General features: G+C 38.9%; 1 protein-coding gene across 3 annotated transcripts in view; it reads right to left on the reverse strand.

The window, feature by feature from the left end:
- Positions 1-10,922: 10,922 nt before the first annotated feature.
- The window catches only part of si:ch211-225b11.1 (uncharacterized protein LOC561694 homolog), a 28,355-nt gene continuing 17,710 nt past the window's right edge, over positions 10,923-21,567 (reverse strand). For 2 of the 3 annotated variants that reach the window (XM_050050051.1, XM_050050052.1), the window contains exons 8-13: positions 20,409-20,521; positions 19,012-19,152; positions 18,766-18,865; positions 18,468-18,568; positions 18,212-18,379; positions 10,923-16,356 (exon numbers count right to left, since the gene is read on the reverse strand). In XM_050050051.1, the coding sequence (XP_049906008.1) occupies positions 16,252-16,356; positions 18,212-18,379; positions 18,468-18,568; positions 18,766-18,865; positions 19,012-19,152; positions 20,409-20,521 (728 nt within the window). In that variant the 3' untranslated portion in view covers positions 10,923-16,251. The remainder of the gene's footprint in view (positions 16,357-18,211; positions 18,380-18,467; positions 18,569-18,765; positions 18,866-19,011; positions 19,153-20,408; positions 20,522-21,567) is intronic. The other variant, XR_007570296.1, reaches the window with a different exon arrangement.

Genomic DNA, 21,567 nt, shown 5'->3' on the forward strand with positions numbered 1-21,567 from the left:
ACAATGGCTGTGTGTGTTTGTGACTGAAAAGAGAGTTAGCAGGATATATTATATTAAGTTTAACTCTTTTAGAAATATCACAGATAGAAAACTGGCAAATGTAACTACTAGAAACTAAAATAAATAACCTCAAATACAAGGCAGTAATTGTAATATATATACAACTATCAACTATTAAACTGAGCATAGTTAGTTCAGGCAGGACACAATGTCAAGCTCAGCTCACATCCCAGCTACATCAGCTGATCTCAAGCAGCCCAGTCAACTGATGGAGCAGCTGATTGATGGAAGGGAGTCAGCTGATAGACCACATGATTCCTTTCTATGCAACCAATTGGTGAATCTCATTCAGGGCGCCCTATTTAAACTGCTCTGGCCTGCCTACTGTTACAAGCTGCTTTGCAACCGGCCTCCCCCAGCTCCTCTTATCCATGCTGTGTCTGACTTATCAATGTCATTTCTGTTTGTCATTGATGCTCTGTTCTGGAATTTCTACTGGAATTTCGACTCTGTAGCTATGGCGTAGGCTCTGCCTCGACGTAGACCTTACGCCGTAACCTGACATGCACCCTCCCAGAAATGTAACTACACGTCGTGGTGATGCAGACCTCCTGTTAAGCTGAAACCATTTCCCTCAGAGGAAATGAAGCTTTTATTTACTTTAATTTTATAGATAAGAAACAATAAATTGTGTAGATAATAAAGCCTCCACAAAAATAGAATTTTAAGTCTTGTGTGTAATTCATCCTTTGGGGATTTATACTTCATGATTTATTCTGGCTTCATATGAGGAAAACTCTGTTCATTGTTAGGCTAATTTATACAATGTAAAATGGCATAAAAAATGCTAATAACATTAGCATTTTGTATTTGTAGGGAAAATGTGTCCAGATCTTGAGTGCTTGTCTGTGAATGCTGTGAGTTATAGTGAAGCCAATTTGTGTACTTGTGTTTGAAATCGTCTCTATTAAGCCATGTTTAATGTGTGTTTTGAATCAACTAAACTTCACACAGCACTTAAAAGAAACTTAGCCGCGGAATAGTATTTTGGAGGTGTAACTGCAGAGTGACACAGACACACCACCGCACAAGTATAAATGCTCATGGCGTAGGCAACATGCATAGGCTATGGTGTAGGGTATAAATCCCACTTTACTTTCCACGTAGGTGCGCAGAAGGGCAGAGAGGCCTCAGAATAGAGCCATACAGCCAAATAGCCTATAATACTGTAAATGGAAATAAAGTTTTCGTTAACTTAAGTGGTTCTGACTGAATTGTAACTTTTTGGCCTCCCCCAGTGTTGACTCCATAGCTATGGCTTTGCTCAAATACCAATTCAAATACTGCTCTTTCTGACTTTTTTGTGCAAATCTGAAATGAATCTGAGATAGGTTACTTTGCAACTTCCTGACATTTCAAGAAAATCCCCTTTAAGTAATCTTCCCTCTGAGTGGAGCAATAGGGGCAGATCCATTTACTTGAACACTGTTACAAAACACTGCTGCAACATTATCCCAATCTGACCAAAAAAAGAGGGTAGAACGTCCTAATGACTTCATGTGTTGTGAAAACTAATTGCGACGATGCTTTCCCATCCAAAACCAATTTATTGACTTTAACACATTCGCCAATCCCTGACCCATGGTGCATTAACCTACTTTACAGAGAAGGATTTTCTTTTGGTGCTCATTGAGGCGTTTGTTTGTTTGTTTATGAATGCGGTCTGACAAAAACTCATTCTGGTAATTGGGGTTTGTGTCTCTTTAGGAAATTGCAGGGTGTCAAATTGTTTAGTCAGGCCCAGAACAGCAGCCCTTTACTGATAATTACACATCACTACAAGTCATTCACACACCCACATACACACACACACACACACACACAATAATCTTGAGTGTCTAATTACCAACTTTCAATTTGTCACTTATTTCTTTTAATTATCATCTGTTAAAGGTCAGTGTTTTTGCTCCATGCACCCACATCCTGTCTCTGTGGGTGTCTGTTGTTTATTAAGACTGAGTGAAAAAAAAAATATAGATTTCGAAGTGACTGTCAAATGGCAGCTCAGCCGTGTCACCACATCCATTCTGAGCATGCCCAGGAGAGTTGACCCACTTCATGGTGCGATTCGTCTCAGCGACATCCTCCTTCGTTTCTTCACGTCTTTTCCTGCCACTGTCACCATAAATAAGTTCAGATGACCTCAAAAGGGAAGGGAAGTTACTCTCTGTGTTTTTTCTGTCCGTGTTGACACTGTAACACAGTAACAATCAATGAGGATCGACAGGAATTGACATTACTGTCTGTTTGACACGGCTCATGGGAAGCACATCCCTGGCTGGTAGTCTATTTTAAAGTCCAAATGAAATTGAATGGCTTTTTTTGTCTGCTTGCACTGGGCGATTTGGAGAAAATCAAATATCAGGATATGTTTGACCAAATAACTCCAATATCAATATTGCGACAATATTGTAGGGCTGACTATTGTTGCTTTCACAAAGTATTTACACAATGAGATTTTTTAAATAACCATCAGTAATGTGGATAAAATGACCACATGGGTAAAGACAAATAACAGAACAGCTAGAACAGTCTGGTAAGTTCAGAAAATTACATCATTTTACTGTAATGCAGCCATTAAAACCAGGAAAAGACAGCAGCTAGGATATTACAATATCCAAAGTCTAAGACGATATCTAGTCTCAAATCATGACATCAATGTATCAATATGTTGCCCAGTCCTACTGCTACAGCACACATATCTGGGTTTAACTAAATTTAACTTTAAAACATGAACACACATCTTGTCCGGCACCTTAGCTTGTTGAATAAGTGACCAAAGAAACATTTAATGGGAAAAAGTGTACTGCTAACTTCAGTATACAGGCAAGGCAGCTAATTAGCTGCTCAGATGCAGCACTTTAAACAGCACGTAAATGCACCTGCTGATGTCACATTGATTAGATGCCGGTGACATCACTCTTAAATACTGCTGTCTGCCCATGACATGTAGGCTACAAGTTTGTGCAGTAAATTGTACAAATGGGAACAATTGGTCTTGTCATGGCCTGCTATAAAACCATGACATCTTCTTCTTCTAAATAACAGGAGGTGCTACAGAAAATGAACCATACATTTATTTGAAAACTAATGGAAACAACTAAAAAAGTCAAAAGAGGATGAGATGTGGCAGTCAGTAAGTCAGTAGTGCTAGTATGTAAAACAATTGTAAATGGGGTGTTGTATAGTAAAATGAAAAATAAAGATAAGGGTGGTGAGTGTGGAGCAGAGTTTCCCCTCTCTTCCTCATTACAGAGTAAGTGGGGTATGTTTTCGTAGTACTGGGATCACCAGGCCCCAGGTGTTCCCAAAAACCAACAGCCCGACCACGCCCACCGGCACCTGCAGCACAGAGCACAAAGACAAAAACAAGCAGCCAGCCCAGCATTCAAAATAGCCGGGGTCATTACAGTCTTAGCTGAACATACAAAAAGTGACAGATGTTTTAAAAATGACTTTTTAAAAAGAGCTTAAAAAGAAGTTCAGACCTTTCCCACTCTCTCTCGTCCCCACAGCTGCCCTATTACTGTATGAAGTGGTGTCTTGAGGTGTCCCCCAGCGATCAGTGTTTTGGACCCTTCTTTCTTTTATTCAACATGTTACTGACTTCAGAGGCATGTGACATGCTGCAATAATATAAAGCTGGCTTAATTTATGAAAGGCTCATTCAGACCAGCCATCTGCATGGGGCCTTAACAAACCCTGTGCTGTGTGAGGATAAGTAATCGATTCCAAAAGTGAAGATTACCAGTAGGAGATGACCGTCATGTTCACGATGAGTGGAGGCTTAGCAAACTTAGTGTGGGTGTTTGTGTGAGGTTAGATGTCCTTGCGTGTTACAAGTTAGGAGGATAATCTCTATTGAATGAAACCATAGGTGTTTCTAGCCCATTTTTGGGGGTGCTGAAGCACCCCTAAATTGAATCCTAGCACCCCTAAAATTCAAGAGATTTTTTTTTATTTATTTATTTTACTGTCCCTTTTTAACAAGCTAGAAAAGTGTCAAAACCATAAAACCATACAGTACTTGGTTGCAACGTAATATTTTAACAACAAAAATACAGTCCTATTGTGTGTATTTATTATTATTATTTTGTAGATTTCAAGCACTTTTCTTTTTTGAAGTGTATTTTTATTTATGTATTTGTATTATATAATACAGACAAGAAGGAAAAAGGCAGAGACAAACATTGAAAAAGTCAATTACTGTTAATGTGTTAATGTTACATGTTGTGCATTGCATTTCAAATAAAAGTCCAAAAGTCCATTTTTGGTATTTTTGGTACTCACTATAGGGGGCTGGTTTACTCCAGAAACATACATACTGTTTATGTGTATGTTGAGGAGCTGCTGTATCACGATATGTTTCTTTTATGATTCCAAACCATTCCTCTTTTGCTGTGGCCTCAGCATTTAAATAACCTTTGTCAGATTTGATGGTTTAGTCACAGACTTTCCCAAAAAGTGTTGTGCTTTTCTTTCACAAATGTGGGAATGAAATTGAGTTAAAATGTACAAAACAGTGAAATTTATCTTGCCTGGCTGGGCAGCTCTCTGGGTGCTCAGCACCCCTAAACCTCTGATCCTAGAATTGCCCCTGAATGAAACAAAAGATAATCTCAGTTTCATGTATAATGTTGATATCCACTTACATTAGTCATCCAGTGCAAGCATATCTGTGACTGAGAAGAAAACAACTGTAATATAATAATGTGAGTGACGCAAATGAGAAAGGTGAGCATTTGAAGAAAAATAAAGGACAAAAAGAGCAATACTCTGCAACCAAGTGAGGCATATTGGGGGAATTGTAGGGAGGAAGGAACAAGATGGATTGAACTAGGATGGTGTTCTACAGAAATCCATTTAAATTGAATAAAGGCACACAGAAACCATCCTTAAGTCGGAAGGAGTGCAGATGTGGAAAGGCATTCAGAAGCTCCATCAACCCCAGAGCCAAATTCAATTCCCTGCCAGCTTTATGAAAACAGACCAGAGATATTGAAATTTCTGTGCAACCCCATTAGGTTATGGTAGAAGCAGTCTATCCCTACATCCACAGAGACAAAGAAAAAAGATGGTCTCTATTGTGACGAGACACAGAAAACATATCAGACATTTTGGAGATAAAAGACAGGCTTTCCTACAACCTACAACATCTATTCCAGCCTCATCCCAAATCCAATAAAAATTCTTCACGGGAATTTCCTTTGAATGAGCAGTAGCACCGCTGCTTTTGTTATGCCGTCCTGCAAGATGCACAAAACAACGCTCCTTCACTGTACAGAGGTCTTTACATGGAAAGCTATCAGTTCTGGGCTGTGGAGTCTCGGCATATTCAGTCAGTCACATTCAGCCTCGAGCTTAATCATGAGACTTTTCCAGGACATTCTCAATCTATTATGTCAGATGCATATGATTAAGTCAATTCACTAACCATAAGGGATACAACAAAACTTATGGCACAAGTTCAACATTATGAATGGAAGCACTTTGCTCAAAACATTCCTGTCAAATATTTTATACCTCAAACACATGTTCAGTGAAATCTTGTGATAGACTCTGAGTGACTATTCAGACTCAGTGGAAACAGTTGGATTGTAAAATAATGTGCCAGAAAGCCACATAAACACTGTTTTTTGAAAAGAAAACTGAATCTCCCTATAAGCCTATAACAGCGGCTCATTTTTGGGAGAAAGGCCAACTAACGCCGTGAGCTGTGGCCTCATTACCAGCAGGAGGTGAGCTCTATTCAGGGACGGACTTGTTATGTATGCACATCCCAAACAGACTGAAAGAAAGCTAAAAAAAAAAAAAAAAATCCTCATTAAACAAAAGCAACTATGCAGCAGGGGCACGCTGCAGCATCCAAGCCTCAAAAGCTCTTATCTGCATATGAATAGTTGGCAAGATACACCAATTAGCATTTTAATGGGTATAAATGGAACACATAAATAAACAAATATGCTTATTCAGACATACTGGACAAATCCTGTATGCATTAAATGTACAGACTGCCGCGTTAAACCTTAAGCTGAGGCTGAGCATATGATGGAGGCTGTATTAATTCAACAGCAGTGGGATTCAAGCCACCAGCAGTTTACATCCTCGTCCTACGCAATGTAAATACAACCCTTTGAACCTGTGTTTCCCATGTATTTCTATGCTGATTGCACCACCTCGCTATACAGAAGGTAACTGCCACCACACACTGCCCAGATGTGTCGCTTCTGCCTGGAGACCGTGCAGCTAAATGCAAATCAAATAAACCACAAAAAGAGCAAACCTGAGCGCTGCAGGTGTAGTGACACAGAGATTTGTTTCTGCAGAGTGAAAATGTGCTTCATGCAAGTCAGCAACCAGAAAGAAACTAGGTAAGAGTGTAAGCATGCATCAGTGAAATGAAACTCTACAATACTGTACAAAATCAAGGAGTAAATGAAGGACCAGACCTGACTTAGTTTCATGTTTCACTTTTGATGCTTTTTAAATGGAGGAAAATTATAGCAGATGCTCAACTTGTTCTTATCATCTGATACTAAGTTTGTCTACAGTAGATATATAATCTGTTACATGCTGCATCCACCGCCACAAAATAACGACAAAACTAATACTGAGGCCACTCTTTGGACTAGAATTACAAAAAGATTATCAATTCCATGCAGTGGTGCACATGTGAGAGCTGAAGCACAAAATACAAGACTTCAAATTGGAAAGAATTTTCGGATTAAATGACTATGTCCATACTGGGTACGTAACGCCCAATAAATCATGTTTTAACTGATGTCGGTGCTATAGTGAGAAGTCTTATCCAAAATATTGATAATAATAAAGCATTTTTGTACCCGCTTATACTGTTGGGGGTCACGTGGGGCGCTGGAGCCTATCTCTGTTGATACAGAGTACACCCAGGACAGGTTGCCAGACTATCACAGGGCTGACACATAGAGACGGACAACCATTCACACTGAGTCACCAATTAACCTGCTTATCTTTTGACTGCGGTAGAAAGCCGGAGCACCTGGGGAGAGCCTATGCTGGCACGAGGAGAGCATGCAGGCTCTGCGCAAGGGGGCTCCCCCCACCCTGGGTTGGAACCACAAACCTTCTTGATGTGTGGCAACCAATGCTAACCACTGCACCACCGTGCCGCCCATAATAATAACAACTGAAAAATAAAAATAAATAAATAAACGAAAAATAACATGTTCTGAACACAGTGAGGCCCATTAAGCATTTACATGACAGAATTACTCCAGTATGTTTTCCACCTGGACCCTATTTCCCCATGATTTTGTTTGTGACTGATGGAGACAATGATTTTTGAAACTGGTACAGTATTGGATAAGAAGGTTGTAGCCGGCAGCAATCCAGTGGGGTGCAATGTAACGTTAATGGGCAATTGCACATTGTCAATTTACATCCAGTAAAAGTGTTTGATTTTGCCAGTGACATGTTCAGATTACCACTTTAAGTGTCAACATTATGGAAGGGATTTCTTCATTGGAAATCTACTTAAACCAGAGCAAACTCATCAGACTTTGTTTAAATAAGCAGTACAGAGCCATCATATTTTAACATCTAACTGTGTGAGTTAAGGGTTAATTTCAGCCAGTATAGGTTAGTGTTGGAGCAGTCTGTGGATGAAGTGTGTTTTACAATGATAAAATATTTATTCAAATGGTGCCTGGTGAGATTGGCAATAGTGACTTCCGGGCTGTTTCTGGTTTAACAAAACGGTCTATCTCTGTATTAATAATATGAGACTTTCAGGAGCAAAAAAAGCGCTTTTAGTGGATTTAAACTGACAGTGCACGATTGTCCATTAGCATTACATTGCAGCCTGATGCACAGCTGCTAGCTGCAGTTTCAAAAGTTGTCTCTATTTGTCATTTAGTCATAAAAACATAGGAAAATTGGGTCCATATGGAAAAATACTCAAAGTTACCCTTTAATACATCAGTAACAAGATAGATACAGCCTATGTGTGTACTAATACATACATACTTACACGTACTTATTTGTGTGACCATACATGTGTTAACATACAATCACATTAACACACATCCACCCATCTACATGTAGCTGTTTGTGTATATTTGTTACAATGTCTAAAAGCTTATTGAGATGATGCAGGCCCTTGCATTATATTAGCTTTGTGGATTCTTCTCACTGTAATTCTGACATTAACTTTTAATCCAGGTTTCCTCCAGGTTTTTTGTGGGTGTTGTTCCTTTTTAATAATGTGGCCTTTGCAAAGTTATTTGAGATGTTTAAATAAAATTTATTCAAGGTCACCTCAATGTTTAAAACATACTCACCCACACACACAACAAAGAGCTTCTGACTGGCCATTAAAAATACTGAAATAGTAAATACTGAAATGCTGAAATGTTTAATACATTTCTGTGACCTTTGTTGCATGTTACAGTGTGTGAAAATATTTTGTTTTGTGTAATGTGCTGTCTTAACAACCACTGTCCTGTATATCTCTATTTCTCAGTTCTTCAGTACTTATTCAGTACAATTATGAAGAACAATTATATTCAAGCTTTATTCAATACATTTCAGTCTAGCACACTTTTATTAACGTTATCACTGTAGCTTTTTTAGGAAGGACAAAATATTGTGGCAGTTTAAAGGACTGCAGCTCGAGATATTTACATTTCTGACAGAACTGATATCCATCAATGACTCATCCATCCTGACCCCTGACCTGTTAAACCTGGTGAATCTCTTCAGCTTTAATATTCACAAGAGACACAAGAGTTTTCATTACATCCTCCTTATCCTCCTCATAAGCATATTTATGACGTCAAAGAGATTGACGAAAGTATAAAGCAGCTGCTGTGGCTTCCTCAGACTGAAGTCTTATCAACATGATGGAAACATCATGTATGTGAGTGGAGTGGTATGTATATGAGTGGAGTGGTTAATGATGAGGGGAACTTCCCTCCCTCTTAAGATGCAGTATGTGACCAGTAGGAGTATGTAATCAAGTTTGATCTCTGCCTCCCTTACTTTATCATCTTCACACGCGTGCGCGCACACACACACACACACGCACACACACACACACACACACACACACACACACATATGCACGCTCACTCAAATTAAAACCGATGGGATCCTCTTCCCTTCACACGGTACACGGCAAGAACATGTAAAAAACAACTGTGCAGAGCAACAGGGGAACAGCAGGGGAGGGAGAGTAAAAGAAACCTCGAGTTGTCACAAGGGAGTGAAATTTTTGCCTTTTCAAGTTTCTTCACCGGCAGCGAGCCAGTTTTGTCTTTTTTTCAAAGCACAATTGTTATTCCACAGTCATGTAGCCGTATGCTGACGAGCAGTGGATTTCCTGGACCAGCACACAATTCACTTCTGCTAAAGAAAGGTCAGATAAGATCTGAAACAGCTCCAACATGAGGCACTGCTGCTGGTTTAACTCTTTGCCTGGCACAGATTAACATCTTCACACCCCACAACAAGAGTCAGACAGTGACCCATCTCCCCCCCTCTTCGCAGATTCAGGCTCACAAACACTTCCCCTCTGCCATGTGTAACCATTAATTTACTGGCCCTTGAGCTGCACTGTCTATGGCTATTGATCAACCAGCGCCCCCAGCGCTAATTTAGTGCCCGTGATCCGTTCTGTCATGAGGGAGGCAGGAAGGGGGTATTGATTAACGTACAGTCCTGCTAAGGGTGCTGCTGCAGCGCCACTCCATGACAAGGAGTTTAATTAACTTCAGAAGCTCTTAGAGCACTGCATTCAGATTTGTCCTGGCTCTGCTCTCTTTTACAGTCACTTCCCCGCAGCTCAGTGTGAGACAGTAGATGTGGTTCAGTTCCCAGTGCAATCATCCATTCTGAAAATATATGCACTGATTGTGCTGGTGGGCTGTTTAAATGAAAGCAACAACCCATTTCTATATAGACCCTCTTAGTGCATAAAAATGGCTCACTGTGCAATTCCCAACAGCATCTATTCGCCTAACACATCTTATACTTCATTGAAAAAATGACAGCAGCAAACGATGCTGACTGTAGTGGGGGTTTCTGTGCTATAAAATGTATAGAGGCACCAATATGCTCATAAGGCAGAACATTATGGGGGAATTTTGTTCTTAACACTCATTCTAAAAAGCTGTGTTCAGTGTTGTATGCACAGAAATGTAGAAACAATAAAGCAATGGAGCATAACTGGAAAGTGTTTTTAGCATGCTGTTAAACACCTGTGTTCTTAAACGGTTGCTGTCGCATTGCAATATGCAAAACTTAATTTGGACGATCAGTCGTCTGAAAGGAACCAAAGTATGGAACTGTCTACCCACTAAATTGAACATGCAGCACAATTTTAACATTTGTAACAGAGGTATTGAATCATGGCTATAAGAGAAACAACATCACACTTAATACCACAGCGGACACACCCATATTTGATGTGTTGTGTGTGGATGTGTGTTTATGGGTGTATTTTCTTTTCTTTTTACTTTTTTTAATCTTTATAACGCCTCCTGTGGACAGGTGTTGCCAATTAGTGTTTTACTACAACCATAAACACAGTGCATCTGGTTCTTGTACAGTAATGTAAAATTCTAATGCTGCTGTGAAATCTAAATCAGATAAAACAAACTAATGTTTCCCCCATGCTGAAATATTCTCTGACCAAACCATTAAACGCTCTGCAGCAAAGTTATTAGTATCAGATTATACAGGATGTGGCATGAGAGTACAACAGATGAAGCAGTGTTAGTGTTGTTTTGGTGCATTTTCTGCCGCTCTGCTACCGCCTAGTGACTCTCTGAGGTAGTGATCCAGATGATGCTAATATGCGCTGAGGGATATATTAACACCAGAGCAAGAATAAAAGTGGTTTATTTAACAAAATGTCAAGACACCAAGAATCAGCACAGCAACACAGTAGAAAATATGATAAAAAAACAGCAAGGAAAAATTAAAAATATTCACTGATATGAAAAGAAATTTTAGCAAAGTGATTTGTAGGATTTTGTTTCACAAACATAAAACATGAAACATACATTGAGTCTTGAATTTAAAAAAAACACACACACTGCCTTACAAATATATAGTTGTTTAGCAAAGTCTGATCAGCATTATCACTGTTGTAGTGTGTGAATATGAAAACACTGTTAAGAGAAACAACACTGTGTCACAAATTTAACATGACAGCATTGAGTCACAAATTTTAAATGTGCTTGTATACTATGGGAAGATATTTTAATTGAGGGATGAGCAGTCTTGTTTCATGGAGCAAAGAGAGTCTGCAGGTTTTTTATTCTGCCACAAAATGCAGCAGCTGACTTCACTGGCCACGTTTACATGCGCAAAATATTCAGGTTTTTGCCCTTATTTTTAAAAAAAGAAGAAAAAAAAAGAAGACAATATTCCTCTAAGATGAAAATGCATCCTACACTCATATTCACGTTTGCATGCAGCTGTGCATACTCCAAATTACGTGCCCAAACATGTCATTCATCACATCAAAATATTAAAAACAGCTTTTCCAGTGGCCAATAATTTTTGACCATGCAAACACAGCCTTCCTCTTTAATTCATTCAACCACCCTCTTGAAAAGGTCAGTGATACAATATATGTGCATATCCAAAAACCTGTTGACATCCAAGTCTTTCATAATGTTTAAAAGTAGGCGTGTTTCTCTCCTTACTAAAAATTTTGTCTTTTAATTTAGGCATGCATTTCTATAACTGTTGGCGAGTTGGTTTGTGTACAGTGTCTCCATGACAATGCACAGAGCTGACTGTAAACAGGCAAGATGTAATGTGTCACAAACTGCAGTAAAAAAATAAAAAACTCAGTTGAGACGCATATTTCAAATGCACTGTACACATGTCAAAATAATTCTATTAAAACCCAAATAATACCAGTATACCCCACATCTTAATTGGAAAAATCTAAATTTGGGGGGAAAAAAGGCCTAATTTGGAATATACAAACAGAATGTACTGTTTACATAAACATGGATGAAATCTGGAATATTATCACATTTAGAATAGTAGTGGAGTATCATTGTGCATGTAAACATAGTCACTGAGATGATCATCTGAAACGAATAAGTGAAATCAGCAGCTGTGGTCTATTGTCAGCACGTCATGGCACATGGCTGCCCAACTCCTTTTGTTCCAATAACCCAGACTTTTTACACTTCTGAACAAGATGATTACAAGTGCATTTCTGTTAACAGCCCACAATAATCTGTATTTAGCTCATATTAAAAGTACAATTACTAAGAAGTGTAAGCAGTATTGTTAACATGCTTCTGAATCATCCTTGCATACAATTTAAACAATTCATGACATAAAGCAAAATAAGGCAGTTTACAGCAACAACATACACAACAACATCTTAAATAAAAGTTTTGGTCGTCTTATTTAGTGGTTCTCAACTAGGGGTCTTTAAGGGAGTTCCAGGAGGGTCCACAAAAAATGGGGGTAGTTTACTCTTTTTTACTCTTTAATTTACTATAGAAGTGATCCCAATGTGGGTAAGAGTTCCCCAACAGTTATCTCCTCAACTACAGAATTCTGATGTATAACCAAAATCTTTCCACATGGAGGTCCCTGAAGCAAAGTCTTATGAAATGGGGGTCTGTGACCTAATATGTATCAATTTAGAGGTGAAGGTGAAGCTTAAAGTTCCACGATGTGTCTCTTGTAAAATTCCCCAAAACTGCCTTTTTAAAGCCTCTGATCACTATTTGTTTTCAGCCTACAGGTTAGTTTCTTGTGCAAATTTAAAAACAAATATAAAACTGGATTGAAAGCATTTTCATCTTTAAACTGTGATACAGTGTGCAATGCATGCATCACTGCTAAGATTAGATTGTTTCTTCTTGTATCATTTTGAAAATCATATTCAGGTGTCTTGAACATTCATTATCAGATCATGTTTTCAGTACTATAAAAAAGGCTCTCCTTAATGAGAGGTTCTTTGATAAGCTAAAAAAAAAAAAAAAAAAAAATTAGAAGTAAAAGGCCAAAAATGCAACATAGGGCACAACATTTTAGACAATCTTACATCAAAGTGTGACTTTATCTCCCCTGGGTATTTCCAGTCGAGGTAGTTCATCTATATAACATACTAACCCTAAACATACTACACTTCCCACACTGAACCGACCAAACCCTTATCTCCCATTGTCACACTGAATTTGGACGTGGTGTAATCTCACTATCAGCTTTTCCGAGATGTCTAGACCGGAGGTCAATCATTAAAAAAACTCAAGTGAACAATCTTAAAGTTAAAGCTCGAGTTGAAATAAATTACTTATCACCAACGTGAACTTTTTTTGGTTTCCGTCTGTGTTCAGACCAGAGATAAAACAGTCAGTGATTAACTGCAGATTTTGGGTCATACAATAGACCCTGAATGGAGAGTAACCAGATTACCAGATAAGTGTTGCCCTCCTCTGGATTATCTACCCTCATTAGCCCAATTCATCTTTATGGAAGCAGATCAAAGGCACCATTTATAATCTCAAAATCTCTTGTGAGTTTCCTGCTCCAAGAAAGTTAAAAAAATAATGTCAGATGCATTGCTAAGAAATAACCTATTCCTCAGCCCGCAGAGATCAGAGAAATTCCCAGCACTGATTCACCTTTGAAGGACCTCAGTTCACATCGGTGCAACATTAACCTGCTTCCTGGATCACATCACTCACTTGTTTACAGCCACAAATCAGTCTCTCTGAAGCTTTGCAACACTGAACAAAAAAAAATCTTAATAGTACATTTTAGAGAAATCTACAATAACATTACAGTTACATTCCATGTAAAACATTTACGTGAAAAATGGTATTAGTCTGGGTTTGTTTATGCCAATGTGTGTTCAGGGTTTTTGACTTTATGTGAAGGATGTTAAGGCACTGGAAAGTTAAAATGCTATAATATATATATCCACACTAGTGTCACTGTCTGTCTCTAGCTTCCATTCAGGCTAACACAGGATTTATACCTCTGCATAAAATTGACGCCTTAGGCTCTGCGTCGATGTAAATATAACAATTAGCATGTTAAATTTGTTTGGAAAACGTGTTTAGTATAAGACAGTTGTTTTGTTGGTGAGTCTTGTGAAATGTAATGTAGCCGAATTTTGTAAAGTTACCTTTGTTAAATGTTGCTGTTGTCCCTGGTTTTATATGAATAGAGGAAAACTCCACTAGCTGCTAGGCTAATTTATACAATGTAAAATGGCATAGACTTGTGCTAATAACATTAGCAGGTTGAATTTGCGTGGAAAATGTGTCCAGCAAAAGACAAGTGCATTGTCTATGTTATAGTGAAGCCAATTTGTGTACTTGTGTTTGAAATTGTCTCTATTAAGCCATCTTTAATGTGTGTTGTGAATCAACTAAACTTTACAGCACTCCACAGAAACTCCGCCGCAGACTACTGTTTTGGAAGTGTAACTGCAGAGCAACACAGACACACCACCGCACAAGTATAAATTCTCACAACAGCGTAGGCCAAGTGCATAGACGCACAAGTATAAATCCCGCTTAAGACACAAGCTGAGTCCCAGATCAGAGGCTGAAATCTCAAAAGCCCTGGTTCCCAACTTGGGGGTCCTGACCCCCACTATGGATCATCAAAGCTGCATGGGGGGTCGCAAGACCTTCTTGATTTTAAGGGATGTAAGAAAACAAAATCTCACAAGATAAGGACACAGTGAAGACCTGAACACAAGCTGTATTCACAGAGACACACTACTCTGTTTAACAACTTCGTCCTGCATTAGAAAAGTATGCAGTTCAGACAACCAAAGAGCTAACAGCACAATGGCAAAGTGTCAGAGAGAAGAAAACACTGAATTTGACCAAAAAATGCAAAGTTAGTATGTATGATTCTTAACATTTTTTCAAATAAAGTCATTTGTTTACTATTTGACCTAAAAGTGTAGTGTACCAGATGTTCTGCACTGTTATTGTTACACATATTATTGAATATAATACGAATAAAATATGTCACCGAGTCAGGAGTCGTCAGTTTACTCAATGATAGACAAATGGCCCCCTGCAGAAAAAGGTTGGGAACCGCTGCTCTCCTCACCCAAATCTGTAGACCACTTAAAGCCACTCTTCCTACTACAGTGAGACAGTCCATCCTCTCACAGGTCAAAACTATTGATGCATTAAAGCATGTCAGTTATTAGTGCATTGCATTCACTGGATAAAAAAAATTAGACACCTTATCTCGTAATTACGAGATCCTGATCTCGTAATTACGAGAAAAGATCTCGTAATTACGAGATCCTGATCTCTTAATTATGAGATCTTTTCTCATAATTATGAGATCTTTTCTCATAATTATGAGAAAAGATCTTGTAACCATTTAACTTTTTAACTTTTTCTGTTATGAAATACATTGTAGTGTTTTTTTTTTAATTGGGTGATTCCAGGTGATGACCGCCAAAAACAAACTTGACTCAAACTCTACATTAAACAACAGAACAGCACAATGTTTTATGGGGTTTAAGGCCACAAAGACAGCTGGGTTTGGTCAAAAGAAGGTGTCATTTCCCTGCTGCATTTGGAGGAGACCTTTGAATGGGACAGGCCTCTTCAGCCCCTTCATGATGTATCTTATAAAGGAAAGTGTCCTTGAAGGATTAAGTCTATGTATTAAGCTAAAGAGTTAATAAACCTCTGAATGCCTCTAACATAGATGCATAATACAGTCTTATTTACAATGCAAGAGAAAACATCACTGCATATACAAGGCATGTTTACTGATTAATCAACCAAAGCGGAGGAAGTAATCATTTACATTTCAGTCTTTGGTTGGAATAAACACCTGACTAGTCTGGACAGGGCACACACGCACTCATGCCTAAATTTAATTAAATTATATTAAAACAATCTTTAGTTGATGGACAAAATCTGAGATTTTTAAATATACAAATTGTACCAGGCACAAATGATGTGTGTGTCTTAAGCTTTCAAAGCACTACAAATGTCCATTGTGCTCGAGATACATAGTAAGGAATCTGTCCTGGAAGAACAAACAGCATAAAATGATCATTTTAGAATAGAGACATTGTGTATCTCAGTGTAAATATGTTTTCTTTCCATCACTAAAAAGTACCCTTAACAGTGCATCTCTGTCTGTGACTCACAGACATGGCTTTGCCTGTATTTCTAGTCATGCCACTTAAGTAAGCAAGGTTTCAGTCACCGAACTGTCTAGGTTTTGTTTTTCCGGCAGTGGATCCTCAGCATCCATGTCTATTGATGAAATCAAAGTTGCTTTAAGTCTCTGAGGGTTAGAAAAGACAATATGTTAGAAACAAGCACTTCTGGTCAATGCTGGCACAAAGAGAAAAAAGGATAAAACAGTTAATTTATTTCTTGTTCACAAATATTAGCCATAGCCCAGCTCTGCACATAATACTCTAATATCTTCAGTAAAAAAAAAAAAGTGCCACACCAGCTGTTGTCACTTTATTTTGTTTAAACTGATGTTTATAAAGATTGATAAAGGTCCAGTGTGTAGGATTTAGAAGGCTATATTTGCAGAAATGGAATATAATAAAAATGCATCTGTTTTCTTTTAATCAATTAAAAAATAAGAGTCTTTGTGTTTTTGTTACTTTAGAATTGGTTGTTTACATCTACATAGGGAGCAGGTCCTTGTCAACAGAGTCGGCTAAGTTTCCACAGTAGCCCAAAACGGACAAACCAAACACTGGCTCTAGATAGGGCCATTTGTGTTTTCATGTCAGCCACCATAGTTAGCAGCCCCTCTGCAATGAGCAGAGTCAGAAAAACACAGATTTTATTTTTAATTTTTTTAACATGAAACAGCTTTGTTCAGTATTTTTACTGGTTTAAATGTGGAAGAGACCTCTGCGATTAATTTGGCTCCTAATAAAAACCTCCTGAACATCTAGATCTTAAGTCATCAGAAAAAATAGGTGAGCACATATTAGCAGGTGCTGCAGAGGCATGCTAAACAACGTAGGAGAAACACTGATTTGTAACCTGAAACTGCTTTATTCTGTGTTTTTACCGATGTTAATTAGAAGTCTATTTTGGAGAGGAAGAGACCTCACAGTAAAAACCTCCTGAACAATGAACAGTAAAGGAATTCTAACCAGGAGAAGCTTCAGCTGATTGCAATCTGCAATCCTCACTGCGAGATGTTACTAATCCCTACACACTGTTCCTTTAATAATTTCATAATCCATGTAAATCAGTTAATGTAGGAGATATTGAGTTAAAAGAAGACTAGACATGTAATTTGAATAATTGTTGTGTGAAGTAGTAAGTACCGAAAATTAAGGTCAAATTCCTTATGTTGTATTTCAAGGAGCAAAAAGGAAAAACGTTAGCTAGCTCTTGTTGTCAGCAGCCCAGTTGTAAACTTTGTTATCCAGAGCAAATATGAACACCTTTTTTTAATTCACTAAAGAGAACATCTGATGTTAATTTTGAAAGTACTCAGACTACCACAGACTGTATGAATGGCAGTGTTGATCTGTTGGTCCACCATTTTGGTCCAGACTCTAAATCTCATCAACTATTAGATGGATTGTCATGAATTTTTGTACAGACATTCATGTTCCTCGGAGCATGAAGCCTATTGACGTTGGTGATAACCTGACTTGTCACTTACAAAGTTAACCTTCACCAAATTCTGGGCCCTTTGCATACGCAGTCTCTGCTGCACGTGGCTCTAGTGGCTTTTAAAGATGAATCCGGCTGACTAAACCATTTTGTGCCTTTTGTAAGAGGGGCCCTAGAGCTTCCACTATTTTTTATACAAAGTTCAGTCTCTTGACTGATTTATTCTGCCAATTTTAATGTAGTTACAGTATGGCACTTATTAGCTCCTTAAAAAAAATCCAGGTTTTTCAAGGGCCCTTGTCCTACTGGGGCCTAGGTAATCAGTCCCGCTTGTCCCCCCACTAACACACCCCTGTTAAGCTTTGTGGATAGATAACTGTTCAATTTGGAACAGATATTCATAGTCGCCGTAAGGATAACTCCTCATTTGGTCAATTTATTCACTTATCAGAGTGAATTACCAGACGATAAAAAAATGTATCAATACCCCTCCCATCTGAGCGACTTCCACTGTCATTTCTCTGAATAACAACTCTTACACTCACCTGAAGAAGTGAGCCTTTGTTGCTACAGATCTCTTGCATGGCTCCAAGTGGGATCCAGATTATGGAGACCAGTGAGACACACCAGCCCACCCCTTCAGCCCACCCTGGGTATGTATACTTCCCATAGCGAGCAGGAGTGTACTGGATGATGCTGGAGATCAGTATACACTATGTAAGGAGAAAGATATTCTTAAAACTATATCAAATAACCATCATTACTAATCATACCATCCAGATAATCCTGTTTAAAACTTACCAGCACCAACACAGGACAGAGCACCAGCCAACAGAGACGAAAGTATATGTTTGGAGTTTTTCCTTGCATCCTCTTGACCATCAAGCAGATGCGTGGGACACCTAATGGGAAAAGACAAGAGCTGATTAAACACTTGAGATAATTAAACAGGTTTCTTTCTATTGTGGATATGAAAGATGTTTAGAGTTCAGTTTAACAATTAACCAGCAACAGCAAATCCTGGTGGCTTACAGGTCTTTAGAGTTTACCAGAAATAGGCCCTCTAGGTTTGAATTTATGAACATCATGTGGATCTTACCAAAGATCCAGCAGACAGCGACAACTTCAAAGAAAGCCAGGAACACGAGGGAGACCACAGCAGTGTAGTGGTCCATCAGCTGAAACACATAAATACCTCCCTGTGCAGGAGGGGGAAGAGAAAGAGAGGAAGATAAAAATGACAAAACTTTCACTTGTGATACGACTGTTACCACATGTAGGCTACAAAATATCCTCAGATGTGTTTCTCTGAGAAAGAAAAGAGTTTCACTGTTACATACTGTACCTTGGTAACATGAGGGATACCCAGGATGAAGCCAATGATGCACACAGCCAGGACCAGCAGCTCTTCTCTCTTGAGGAAACGTAGAATTTGGGCTCCAAACTCATCTTTTATGAATGTTACAGCCACCTCAACTGTGGCAAACTGTGGCACACAGAAAAAACATACATAAAATACTACTCCCATTTACTCAGTAAAAATTATGACTTGAAGACATTTTTGCATCTTTGTTTGGGGTGCAATTATGAGACTGTGCAAAGAGCTGGGTAACCATGACAACAGACATGGGTGTGAAAAGAGTTGCATGTGCATGGTCACACATGAGCTAATGGACGCAAGTGACCATCCCTTGCCGAGGCGATATTTCTCACAGTTTACTGTCAGTCAGGCAGCAGCTCTCATGGGGGCAAATGTATTTTTCATGGCCAGTATAATACACTATCAGCTGGTTAAACATGGCTACAATCAATGTCTCCTACTTCTTTGCTGTTGGTTGAGGCTGCAACCTCGCCGAGTTCACAAAAGTTGAAAAATTGTTTTGCCACCAGGAAAAAAATGCTTTATTTGCCCTGTTTCACTCATATGTGACCACACCCTTAAAACCGATATTGGTTGTTCAAGACAAATGTGTGCAGCCAACATAAAGAGCTGGAGATGAAAACAGTGTGGGGTATTTAGCCATATTACAATATGAGTGGCTTTAAATATTAATGTTTAGTATACAGATGGACAACAGATTTTGACCATCATCAAAACAAAAATTTTAATTTCTTTAATACATATGTTTATGACTGAATACCTGCACAACTGACATTTTTTGCTTAGTGATGTTTAGCAAATGTTGGCATGCTAACATGCTAAACTAAGATGATAAACATTCGCTGGCCCTCCTGAGGAGCTGGCTTTCCCGTGTACAGGAGAGCGAGCTCCTCAGGTCACGACTCAGCTGTCTATTTACATCTGAAAGAGAAGGGACATTCATTTGAGGGCAGTACTGTACACATATTGGCCAGAGAAGACAGATGGTTTGAAAGAAGCATGAAAGAATCGACATACATCACTGGAACAAACATAATTAAACAGAGGTGGTGGCCTACTACACCATGAATCACTCACCTACAATGCAGTCCTGACCCTATTGACCTACAGGATAGCCAGGTGAGTCAACAAGACACAGAGCTCACACCCACACAGGGTTTCAAGCCTGCGAGTCCCCACAAGTCAGTTAGAAGTTAAAGAGCCTCTTGGATGAGAGGTGAAACGTCTCCAAGACACTCAGGCAAGTCCAGTTGCCTGCAATATAGCACCTAAAATCTTCCCCTATTTCCCAATTAGGAAGCCAGCCTTCTGACCAACTAAAGTCCAGTCACAGTGTTTATATGAGTGTTAGAGATCTTTACCTGACTGTCCAGGCCAAGACACAGCAGCATAAAGAAGAACAGAGGGGCCCACAGCTGAAAGACAGGCATGGTGGAGAGGACTTCAGGGTACACAACAAACACCAAACCAGGACCTGAAACATGACACAGTAAAGGTGTTGTTAACATTTTAAGATACACATGCACACAAATGTTCAACAACAAAGTCAGGCTGTTACCCCCAGTTTTCATGCAAGCTAAACCAACCAGCTTCTGGCTTCTGCTAAATATTAACTGTGAAAGCAATTTCCCAAGATGTCAAATAATTCCTGAAAAGCCTAACTGCTTCTGTAGGCTACATCCAAAGTAGCCGCAGTTTAGTCTGGATCAATTAAGTTTTATTTCATCTTCAACTGAGTGGTGCAGGAATGAGTCACAAAACCCAGATGAGTTAGCAGTTAGCACTTCAGTTCCCTCATCTCAAAGTCACTAAAATAAGGTCTGTGGTTAACACAAGTTAAACAAACTTTCACGTTTTTTTCACGACAGACAGATAGACAGACAAGTGGGCAATACTCACAAGAGCCTCTGTGGTAGTTCTTATTACAATAGGGGCCCCTGGGATCACATTTTGCCGTGACTAAACACGCTCTGGCTCAAAAGGTGAAAACAATACCAGCCCCACTGTTGCGGCTGGCAAATATTTATCACAGAACACTCATAAACCTCATTGACTTGTTTAAAGTGAGTTTGACATTTAAACACAATGCAGTGCCTTTAAAGATTAATTGCAGGTTGCATCCCACCAATCCTGCAGCTGCAGTGTAGTCACTGCACTGAAACTCAAACACTGAAATGATTTAGAGATATTGCTTTTGAAAAGATGCCGGACGCATACAGAAAATACAATGAGAGGCCACTGATAGCTACCATTACTCTTCTGAAGAAAATTTAACCAATGATCAGCCAAACATGTTTTCAGGAGGGTGAGATCAGGTGGCAGTCATTCGACAGAGCGATTAGAGCTGACAGGGATATAGTGTTTTGATCACCTCATAGGATCCTTATCTGTCCCAGCAACTGAACACAAGCTGTCTCAGTTTTGAATAATACAGTACTTAACAGACGAAGCTCTAATTTAATTTTAGCATTTGGTTGCCAGAGCCAAAACTCCCTCTGTCGTTTTTTAATCCTGTACACA

Source organism: Epinephelus moara, chromosome 8 (assembly GCF_006386435.1).
Source record: "Epinephelus moara isolate mb chromosome 8, YSFRI_EMoa_1.0, whole genome shotgun sequence".
NCBI classification, from domain to species: Eukaryota; Metazoa; Chordata; class Actinopteri; order Perciformes; family Serranidae; genus Epinephelus; species Epinephelus moara.